The 11,010-nt window shown below is 55.2% G+C and overlaps 2 protein-coding genes across 2 annotated transcripts in view; both read left to right on the top strand.

Annotated features, from left to right (window-relative positions):
- The window catches only part of ACOX3 (acyl-CoA oxidase 3, pristanoyl), a 922,607-nt gene that overhangs the window by 141,003 nt on the left and 770,594 nt on the right, over positions 1 to 11,010 (top strand). The gene's annotated exons all lie outside the window — the stretch shown is intronic.
- HTT (huntingtin) overlaps positions 1 to 11,010 on the top strand; it is a 100,937-nt gene that overhangs the window by 49,548 nt on the left and 40,379 nt on the right. The window contains exons 34-39 of the mRNA XM_029933175.1: positions 295 to 443; positions 1,474 to 1,610; positions 3,065 to 3,181; positions 6,571 to 6,693; positions 6,932 to 7,167; positions 7,576 to 7,718. Coding sequence (XP_029789035.1) covers positions 295 to 443; positions 1,474 to 1,610; positions 3,065 to 3,181; positions 6,571 to 6,693; positions 6,932 to 7,167; positions 7,576 to 7,718 — 905 coding nt within the window. The remainder of the gene's footprint in view (positions 1 to 294; positions 444 to 1,473; positions 1,611 to 3,064; positions 3,182 to 6,570; positions 6,694 to 6,931; positions 7,168 to 7,575; positions 7,719 to 11,010) is intronic.

Below are 11,010 nucleotides of genomic sequence, written 5' to 3'. Positions count from 1 at the left end.
CCCCCCTCACTCTTACCCTCCTCTCCCGTCTTTGCTCTCCATCCTCCCATCTCCCCTCCCCTCCCCTTCCCTCCTCTCTCCTCATACTCCCCTCCTTTTCCCTCATCCTCTCCTCCCTGCTCTCCTTTGCTTCCCCTCCCCCCTCACTCTCAACACTGGCTTCCCTCCTCTCCCTAGCTTCTCCCTTTCTCTTTTGCTCTCTCTCAACTTGGAATCATGAGTAATTTCATGTTTATATTGGTTATGTGTCATAAGTTTAAAAGGAAGCCTCTAAATGGATGTTTTTGTTTCTAGGGAATCAGAGGCAATTATTCCAAACGTCTTTTTCTTCCTGGTATTACTGTCTTACGAGCGCTATCATTCAAAACAGATCATCGGGATCCCCAAAATCATCCAGCTCTGTGATGGCATCATGGCCAGCGGCAGGAAGGCTGCGACGCACGGTAACGGGGCTCCCCTTTCCTGGTGGCCTTCGGTGCCCAGTGCTCGGCGGGCTCGCCTCCGTCACGCCCGCTCCCGACCGTGTCCACAGCTGCTCTGTGTGCGCAAGCGTGCGCGCATGTGCGTGTCAGTGTGTGTGCCCGCACGCATGCATGTGTGTGTGTGCATGTGTGCACACGGCTCAGAGGTGCCGCAGAGGAAGCAAGCACACTCTAATGTCGGGAGCTTGTGACCTGCTGAGGTCAAAGGACAAGAAACGGCAGGGCGGTCAAAGGGACAGTGGCGTCTGATACGGATACTCTGGTCTAATCCCATGAAACACAGAAAACCTGAGAGATACACTTCTGTTAGGACACCAGTACCGAAGGGAGTGACTTGGCCTTGGAGCAGGACCTCCCGTTCTGCCTGGTTGTCCTGTAGAGGCCTGTGAGGACCGCAGGAGACGGTCAGCGGCTCAGTCGGCCTCTTGTCCCTGCGCAGTGAGGCTGTGGTTTTAAGAATTAACTCGGGCCGCCTGGGCGCTCCGCCGGCTGAGGGGCCGGCTTCGGCTCAGGTCAGGACCTCCCAGTTCCTGGGTTCGCGCCCCGCGTCGGGCGCTGTGCTGACAGCTCAGGGCCTGGAGCTGCTTCGGGTTCTGTGTCTCCCTCGCTCTCTGCCCCTCCCCAACTTGTGTTGAAAAATAAACATTTAAATACTAAAAAAGAATAAACTGTAAAGTTTTTTGAACTTTTTATTATTATTTATTATTCTTTAATATGTATTTTTGAGAGAGAGACGGAGGGAGGGAGAGGGAGAGAGGGACACCCAGAATCCGAAGCAGGCTCCAGGCTCTGAGCTGTCAGCACGGAACCCAGTGTGGGGTTCGAACCCACGAACCGTGAGGTCCTGATGTGAGCCGACGTCTGCTGCTTAACTCACTGAGCCGACCAGGCGCCCCTAGGGTTTTCTTATTGTTTTGGAGGCGTTCGGCTCCGTCGACGCGTCTGAACGTTATGCGCGACGCCTTCTGAGCCTGCCGTCTTGTGCCCGCAGCCATACCGGCGCTGCAGCCGATCGTCCACGACCTGTTCGTGCTGAGAGGAGCCAACAAAGCCGATGCAGGGAAAGAGCTTGAGACCCAGAAAGAGGTGGTGGTGTCCATGCTGCTGAGGCTCGTCCAGTACCATCAGGTAAGGGGGTGAGGGCGCCCGCGGGCCCGGCTGGGGCAGGAGGACGTGGCCTGTGGCCCACTGTCCGCCACTTAGTGGGTGTTCCTTCGTGCCACCCTGGGCTCTGGGGCTGGGGGGACGCCAGAGAGGGCCAAGCTTGCTGGGGCTTGGTCCTTAAAGCCGTCCGACTACTTGGGTAGGTCACCTGCGACCGGACTGACAGTCACGGGGTCATTCAAGGAAGTAAATACGTTAGGGACTCTGTTTTCCACAATGACCAAAAATTAATTTATCGACATTGACCAAAATAATAGAATTCTAAAAATTGATTTTAAAAATCTCGCTTGTGAAATAATTCAAAGACATTATTTGTACACCTCTTTACCATACGTTGAGGTAGGTAAGCCCAGGCTCCTTTCCTCTGTGCTGGTTGTAGTTTTGTTTTCCTTAAGGTGGAGCAGGAATTTCAGGCCGTTTGGGGCAGCCGGCGTGCGGGGGTCTGGCCCCTCCCATGACCCTGCTCTTAGCTTACACACTTGTCTGGCCCTCAGTGCCTCAGGATTTTGTTAGGCTGTTGGTCCTTGCATTGTAAAGTCATAAGCTTCTCTCATGGAAACACTTTCCTTGAGCATTCGCATCTCGGCGAATCTCTGTGATGTTTAATGGAGCCCCATGATTACAACGTAAAGTACCAAGCGCACTGGGTTGGAGGGAGGCCTGGAGAGATGCCTGTGGGCTGCACGTGTGCGTCTTGTGAGAGGACAGAGGGTCGTGCTGGAGTGCATGCTCCCCTCTTAGGGGAGCAGAGCTGCCTGGCCCCCCACGGCAGAGGGGCAGCTGTGGAGGGAGGGGCGGTCGGGGCCGGCTCTGCAGAGAGCGGGCCTAGGTGGGCGCGTCTCTCTACGAGGCTTGTGTGGGCCAGGTGACAGGCGTCCTCTGTAAACAAGCAGTGACAACAGGTGTGTTTGGTGTTGCAGGCTGTAGGGCATTGGTTGCGACACCTCCCGTCAGCTGCTGTGGACGATGTCCCGGCATCCGGCATCCGTGCAGTCACGAAGGACATGCTGTGTGCCGATAAAACGTTATTTATAGAAGCAGGTGTTTAGAGGTGTCAGAACTGGTGCTCGGCCTTGGGTAACTCCTCCAAAGGTAAATACTGCTCCGTGGGAGATGCCCTTTGTAAAGAGCACCGAGTTGAGATTACTGTAAACAGAAGTCACGAGGCATCTGCGGAGCAGCTTAGTCAAGGCTGTGCTTGTATTTCTCCCCAAGTTTATATCAATTTAATTTTCTTTTCTCTGATGGCGAAATCTCGTACATTCCATAGAAGCACAGGAGAGCCGTGGTGGCGGGAGCCCCGAGGAGCGTGAAGCGGGCTGTGCCCCTTGGGCTTGCTCCCTGTGTCCCACGTGCTGTGCGTCCCTGGGCCTCACGTGCGTTTGCGCCCTGGCGCCTCACCCGCCTGCACCCCGCAGGTGCTGGAGATGCTCATCCTGGTCCTGCAGCAGTGCCACAAGGAGAGTGAGGACAAGTGGAGGCGGCTGTCCCGGCAGATCGCCGACGTCATCCTCCCGATGCTCGCCAAGCAGCAGGTCTGTGCCCCGTCTGTGTCTTCGCTGCGCGTTGTCACACGTTGGTGAGCGGCAGAGGTTCCTGTGTAAGACGGCGCTTGTGACTGGCATTTGACTGAATCGAAACAGATTTGGTTTGCGATCCTTTTCAGTGCCTTATCAGTGCCGGTCACAAGGCAGGGATTTTCACTTATTCTCAGTGACCGTCTCAGGTTGCTGTCGTCCCCTGCTTCACAAGACAGCAGAGCGAGCCGCGGCCCAGCGCTGTTACCCAGCCGGCCCGGGGTGCACAGCTGGGGCGTGCTGGGCTGAGCCGGGCTGGCTCCAGGGCCCCGTCCTTTCCCATCTGGTGGCACCACCTCCCTCATTCTGCCCACACAGGCGTACATGACTTTCACGTGTTTGATTTTCCTTGTCACTCGTGAAACAGTTCAGCCGTGGTCCGGCCTTTAATCGGAACGTCTGTAGTCACACAGTGCGATGTGTTGTTGGCACGGCGCGGTGCGAGGATCTGGCCGTGCTGTGCGGGATGGGTGCCCAGGCGTCAGAGGGCAGGGTTCCCTGTGCCCGTGGCGTGCCGCGGGGTGCTGAGGTGTCTCCAGGGGCGGCAGGGAGGAGACCGCAGCTGTCAGCAGAGCTCTGGGCGCAGTCACCGGACCCGTTTGCTCACTCGACTGTCCCCGCCAAGGAAGCGTGCAGTCCGGGTGATGTGCCGTGGTCCTGGCTCCTGGCGGTTGGCGTGAATGTGTAGATGCGCATGGTAGTAGGTACTGTCTACAGAGCTTCCGCCCCATTCTTGTTTCCTAGCAGAGCTGTCATCCTGTCGTCCCGAGGCCACTCGGGGGGAGGGAGTCTTGGCTTCTGAGGACACTGATGGCAGGTTTAATAAATACGTGAATTGGGTGTTTTAATGTGGATTTGGATTCCGTGCCTGTGGACCTGTTTCTAGAATAGCTGTCCAAATCCTTCTTCCAGTCTGACTCACCACGGACTCAGTCCGGGAAAGGCGGAGGTTGGCGGCCGGGACGCCCGGTGGATGTCCCCTGGGAAGCCGTGTGAGAGCACGTCTGTGAGGCGCTGCCGAGCGCCCAGCAGGCGGCGGAGCGCAGGTGCGCCTTCCCCGCGGAAACCGTGCAGGGCGCCCCTCAGTCCCCGTGGCGGACACGGGCGTGAGCGGCGCCCAGGAAGAGCTTGCCCTCTCCGAGTGACAGTTTTATTGGCTGGAGATGGAGGTGACACACAACAGGAAGTAGATTAGTCACACGTGTAAATCCAGATGACAGCAGGGACTGTAGGGAAAGCCGAGGAGAGAGGAGAGGTTGGGGCGGGGCTGCATTGCTAGGTTTGTATGAACTTGACCCGGTTAGAGCTCTTTAGGCTCATTGGCAGTGCAGAGCCTGAGGTGGGGGCCTGCCCGGTGGCTCACAGAACATCGACAGGCCGTACGATGGAACAGAGTGGCCGTGGGGAGCAGGGAAGGCAGCGAGGGTCTGGGGGTTGGCGAGGGCCCCTCAGGCCTGTGGCGGGTGCTGGGGGAAGCCTGGAGGGGGTTTGGTACGCAGGAGTGGCCTGTGTGATCTGAGCGCTGAGGACGGCTTCAGTGTGGACGTGAGAGCAGAGCAGGGGGCCTGCATGAGGCACAGAGGTGGCGTGGGGTGGGGGGACAACATGGCGAGCAGCAGCCGCCTGCCAGATGGGACATGGAAGCAGAAGCAGTAAGCTTTGCTCAAGGCTTCTGTGCCAGAGTGAGGAGGGAGGTGCCGGGTCTCCACGTCGGGGAGGAGAGAAGGCCCTTGTATGGGTGTGTGCAGTGGGCACGTCCGGGGCACCCTGGGAGGCCAAGGTGGGCATTTGGATGTCCGAATCTGCCGTCAGGATGGGAAGAGGTCACCGTGGGAGCCGATGTAGATGGGGAGGAGAAGGCTGAGCTCTGAGCTGAGGGGCCAGAGGTGAGGACGAGTCTGCGGAGGAGGTGGGGGGAAGGAAGCAAGAGGTGGCATTGTTAAAGCCAAGGAAGGGCGGCATTTTGTGGGGAAGAGAGAGGTCAGCTTTGGGCTGCTCAGTCTGAGCAGGTGAGCTGGGAGCTGACCCTGCATTTGGGAGCCTGGAGGCCAGTGGGTGCGGTCGAGGGGTGGAGGGTGCAGAGGCGTGGCTCAGGTGTGAGGGTGAGGCCCGGGAAAGAGGCTGAGAGGCTTAGATGGGGGTTGGCCAGAGGCGGAGGCACGGCTCGGGGCCTGTGCCTCCCCCGGGGTGGGGTGGCACCCCCACAGTGCACACCGGGGTCACCCACTGTGGGCCCGCACGCTCCTCCTGGGCACCCAGAAGAGACGGGGCTGGCGGGGCAGGTGCAGGCCCAGGGGGAAGGAACGGGCGAGCGCAGGCTCTGGGGACGGTTTCCTTAACGAGGGGACAGGCGCGGGGGACCACACCGAGTTTCCCGGGTGTGGACGCGCGCTCAGGGAGGCGGCGGCTGAGCCCAGTACGGGAGAACCTTGGCTTGGAATAGTTTGCATCTGTTAAAAATGTTAGATTTTAAAACCTGTTGCTTTGGGAGTTTTCCATTGTGTTTTTAAGAGAAGAAAGTAGAGAAATTTATAATCAAAAATACTGATATTCCAAAACAATTGAAAGGAAGATCTCTGCGGGTTTATGACTGTAGGAAGTGGGGACAGTTAAGGAGGATGTACGGCGGGCCCCGGGACCACAAGGTCTGAGCTGCACAGGCCTGCTTCCGCGTGGGTGCTTCTCCCCAAGTTCGCCGGTGCTGCAGACATGCTTCATTTTCTTAGGATTTTCTTGGTAGCATTTTCTCTTCTGCTGCTCACCGTGCAGTGAGCACATGGGCACACGGTGCGTGTCACCCGCCGTTGGTGTTACCGGTCAGCCTTCTAGTCAGCAGTAGGCTGCTGGGGGGGTCAGAAGGGACACGGGAGCTTGCACCGTGCTGGAGGTGGGTGCGTTTGACCCCCGTGTTGTGCACAAGGTAACCGTACGCCAGCCTGGTGGCGTTCGTGGTAACTGGCCGAGTAGGGTGGGGCGCAGGGGGGTGTGTGACGCGCCCCTGAGGTGCACGACGTGTGTCCGGAGAGCTGCGTTAGGGACTCGTCCCCGAGCGCCTGGGGGTCGTCCCGGCTGGTGCGATGCCAGCCGGCGCTCCAGCTTTTTCATACTTTCAAGTATTTGAATTTTCACAGAAAACGTACATTACTTTTATAGTAAAATTTAAATGAAAAGACTTCCCTTGTGGAAAAACCTTCGCAGCTGCAGTTTCTAAAAGCTCTTTGCTTCTCCACTAACATGAAGATGCACTGAAATGCAGGGGTGGTGAGGATGGGGTGGTCAAGGTCATTTGACCTTCTAACTTGAAGTAGGAATGTTAACATTTTTGTTGTGATGTTTGATTACAACAGATGCACATTGATTCCCACGAAGCCCTTGGCGTCTTAAATACTTTATTTGAGATTCTGGCCCCTTCTTCCCTCCGTCCCGTGGACATGCTTTTACGGAGTATGTTCGTCACTCCAGACACGATGGTGAGTAGCCTGCGTCGTGACGGTGTCCTAGTTTCGTCGCCTGTGGCGCCGCCGCTCGTCAGCTGCCCTCGGGCCTGCCGGTTCCCAGCTGGAGTGGATGCTGCTGATCGGGGCCGCACTTTGGAACTAATGATCCTGGCTTTCTTGAGAGAATGGTGAAACGGGCGATTTTCACTCTTGAAACTGGCGATTAGGAAAATTTAATTTTTTTATTCATAACGTACTTTCTTTCTTTTAGGCACCTGTGAGCACTGTCCAGCTGTGGATATCAGGAGTCCTGGCCATTTTGAGGGTTCTCATTTCCCAGTCCACCGAAGACATAGTTCTTTCTCGTATTCAGGAGCTCTCCTTCTCTCCATATTTAATCTCCTGTCCGATAATTAACAGGCTAAGAGAGGGGGACAGTACTTCGACACCAGAGGAACACAGTGAAGGGAGACACGTGAAGAGCTTGCCAGAGGAAACATTTTCAAGGTATTCTTGCTCTCTGCGCCTTTAACCAGCCCGGGGCCTGCGGCCCATCCGCGAGTCTGCGGTCATGCCCGGTCTCGCGTCAGTGCTGCGAGTGGGGTAAAGAGGTCTGCGTGAGTGTGCGCTTGCTCTGCCAGCCGTGCCTCTTCTGTGGCCCTGGGTCCATGTTGCCCTGCCACCAAATGTCGTTTTATCCTTCTAACGGTCCCGAGGCGATGTGCTTACTGCCGTCTCACACGTGAGGGAGGTGATGTGCAGAGACGGAACGTGATTTAATCCAAAGGGCTGGTACGAAATGCCACACTCGGGTCACTTCACTTATACCTTCGCTCCCCCCGTGGCTTCCGATGTCCCGTGAGTGCTCTGTAACAGTCCTCTAGTTCACCGTCCTATTTCCCCCTTTCTTTGAAGGTTTCTGCTACAACTGGTTGGCATTCTTTTGGAGGATATTGTTACCAAGCAGCTCAAAGTGGACATGAGTGAACAGCAGCATACTTTCTATTGCCAGGAGCTAGGCACGCTGCTGATGTGTCTCATCCACATCTTCAAGTCGGGTAGGTGCCTCAGAGCGACGTGCAGGAGCCTCCGCAGTCCCTGCTCCACGCACTCTCACAGGTGGGGACTTGGTGCCCGGCGAAGCTCTACCCTTCCCACTGTGCATCGGAAAATGTGTTGTTGGTGAAAAGAGTAAACCTGAGGGCTTCCTTCTCTGTTAAAGATTTGGAGGCCCAAGATCTTTTTATACCTTCACACAGGACTGTGGAGGTAAAGAGAGAAGTCACGGAGGGCAGCCGTGCGGCGTGCACGGGAAGCAGCCAGTCCAGATTAGGACAGTCAGTGTTTTCCGAGACTAAATGAGTGTTTTCAAGAAGAACGCCCTAGTGGAGAGTGGATGAGTGAGAAGCTGGAAGTCTGTAGCTACGGGTACATAGCGTCTTTTTCTCCTCTTAGCAGGAAAAACGAGAGGCAATTCTAATCTCTAGAAGAAACAAATAACATGGCCAAGGACCTACAGAAAGAAATGTCATTCTTTCGGTTTCTTGGCTTTGTTGGAGACTATATTCACATAATCGTGATATAAATGCCGTTTGAGTTTTCCGTTTATAGTCAATGTATGAATAAAATGTTGAAAACTACAGTTTCAGAACAGGATAAAAATGTTTTTATTTCTGAGGGAAATAAAAGAGAAAGTAACTTAATTGGGAAGTGAAAGGTAGAAGAAGAGATGAAGGACGGAAGGGTCACTAATGTCACTTTGCCTTGCTGGGGTCTTATAATTGTATCTAAAGTTGACCCAACTGTACAGGATTCTCGCACGGAGTCGTGACCCGGAGGCTTTTCTTTCCAGGAAGCGACTCTATTCCCGCCAGCACCGCTCAGTTGGGTCCGTTCCCAAAGAACTGAGCCCCGAACACCGTGTTGTGTAGTTTTTTATACATTATTTTACTTCTTTGTCTCCCATATACGGTAACACACAAACCTGCTGTCTGATGAACTCGTCTCGTTACAAGGTCATGTGCGCGTATAGTCAGGCTGCCTTGAGTAGTTTTTTCTTTCCGTAGGGAGGGGACCCTGCCACACTTCCCCCGTTTGATGCTTGGACCCCTCTATTTTGGGTCAGAGACCGTCATCTTGGTTTAGAGGTTTATATTTTCATAAGATCATTACATGACTGGTCGTGTTTGTCGCTGTTATTATTTATGGCCTCAGTGAGACTGAAGACAGACCGCACAGCCAGGGGGGCTAAGCAGGGTAAGATTAAGCACCTTCCAGGATTAGGAGGATAAGTTTTACAAAGTTGCAAGTTGAAAACCATCCTCCAGATAACTCCCCAGGGTTCCAGCCGTTCCAGATCTGGATTTGTGATTTCTCTTATTACTTTTTCTCATTATCTTTCTGTAGGCAGCAGTTGCTTAGGTTAAACTTTTTACACTCTTTTCTCAGAGTAGGTAATCTGAGGCCAAGCGATTTTGATAGATGGCGTTGTGCATTTTGGTTTGCTGCTTGGCTAGTAAGTTAAGAGCTCGGGTAGTTTTATTGGTTATAATTTTTATAATTGCTTATAGTCTCATTATGCGGTTTAGCAGGTAAATGGGAGTGCGGTATGGCCCAGGCGGCAAGGCCATGCTGCTGGCTCCGGCAGGCCGTTTATCATCTCTTTAGTTGCCAGTTTGTAAGGCACGCCGCTTCCTTTGAGTCTCCCTGCCCCCATATATCGGGCTCCCAAGCGTGCCCCTCTGGCAGGTGGAGCAGGAGGAAGGACGGATGAACAGTTTCCAGCACACATGACCCTGACCAGACTGAGGGACGCACGGGCTGTCCTTCCACACCTGCAGTACCGTCCACCCGGGACCTGCCGTCCGATGGCTGTGTTGACATGGTCTCCGGCCTCTCGGAGATGAGAGAAGTGAGACGGGGGGAGGTGGGGGGATCTGGCTCAAGGTGATCTGGGTGCCCCACTATTGGGTGTTCCGGGCAGTTGAGTTATAAAACCTTTGGCCCGGGCATGTTAAATTTTTAACAGAGACGACAATGACCTTTCTCCCCCACTAAGAAGACAATTATTTCCAATACTTGAGCTTTTGAGAAGCCAAACCCCGGTAGTAGGACTGGGCTGTTCTGTATTACTATGAGGTTTGTGGGGATCTAATTTTCTAGTTTCTTACGGCCATTGTTTCCCCGTGTCGGTACCAATGAAGTGTCTCATCTACAAAGGGAAGGTGAGCGTTAACAGAAACCTCTCAACACGTTTCCAGCCGGCCAGGGCGGCCTCAGCCAATTTTATGGCAAAGACTAGAGCAAGAGTCACAGTGACAGTGAGAAACGAGGCGTGACAGTGCATCACAGCAAGGACACATACAGAAAACACGCACAGTCCTTCGTTTCCCTGGACCGTCAGTCCCTCAGCCTTCTGCCAAGCGTAGATCAGCCAGCCCCCAGGGTGCCTGGCGGGGCTGCGGTCCCCGGGGCCGCTGGGCTGGCGGACGGCTCCTTCCCTGTGGGCAGCTTGCACGGCATTGATGGATCAGGAACGCACTCCGAGCTTCGAGATGCCGGCTCCGCTCTGCTGTGGTGAATCCGGGCACCCACTCCGGCCACCTTTACTGCCGTAGGGGTGGACAAAATGACAGTGAACGGGCCCCTCCAGTGGGGTTATACGGGTTGGACATGCCACCCTTTCTCCGTGTTGCATCTCCTGGATTATGGGGGTGAGCATCTGAGGTCAGGTTCGCAGGTAATGGCTCCCTGACCAGTGGGTGAGGGGGGTAGGGTAGGGTAGGGTAGAGGGCCCGCACCTGTGGCTTTAAGGTTAGGTCGCCTGTCTCATTTAGACCCCCCCTTATGCTCCTGACAATGGGGGGGCACCCATAAGGATTTGATCAAGGGAGAACCCCATCTGCTTCCTTAGCCTCCCACCTGCAGCAGCCTCCCTGCAGGGCCCTCATCTCCCCCTGCCTCGTGTTACCCCTTTCCCTGTTTATTCCCCCCTGGGACACGGCCGGTGACTGCTGTGACAGGGACGATGGCCGTCTGGCTTCTTCAGGCTGATAAGGGGCGGGGTAGGGACAGCAGTCAGAGCCCCCCCCAGGGCCGGTCGAGGGGCCCACGGTGCGGCTTTCCAGGAAGGGGGGCAGGCGGGAGGCGGCATGAACGTTAGCAGACACACGGAGAGAAACACAAAGATTATGCGGACCCACAGGATGGCATCTTAAGATCGTGTCCCCGGTCTCCAAACCTGTGAAATAATCTGGGAGAGACCCTAACTGTGCAAGCAACTGACGTCCGGGAATCTCTCGTAACCCAGGTGGTGAAGGAGCAGGAGAATAAGTAATCCGTGGAGGCTCT

This window comes from Suricata suricatta, chromosome 1 (genome assembly GCF_006229205.1).
Source record: "Suricata suricatta isolate VVHF042 chromosome 1, meerkat_22Aug2017_6uvM2_HiC, whole genome shotgun sequence".
Classification (NCBI taxonomy): Eukaryota; Metazoa; Chordata; class Mammalia; order Carnivora; family Herpestidae; genus Suricata; species Suricata suricatta.
Note: the sequence above shows the minus strand (reverse complement) of the source record. Positions and strands in the feature narration are given on the sequence as shown.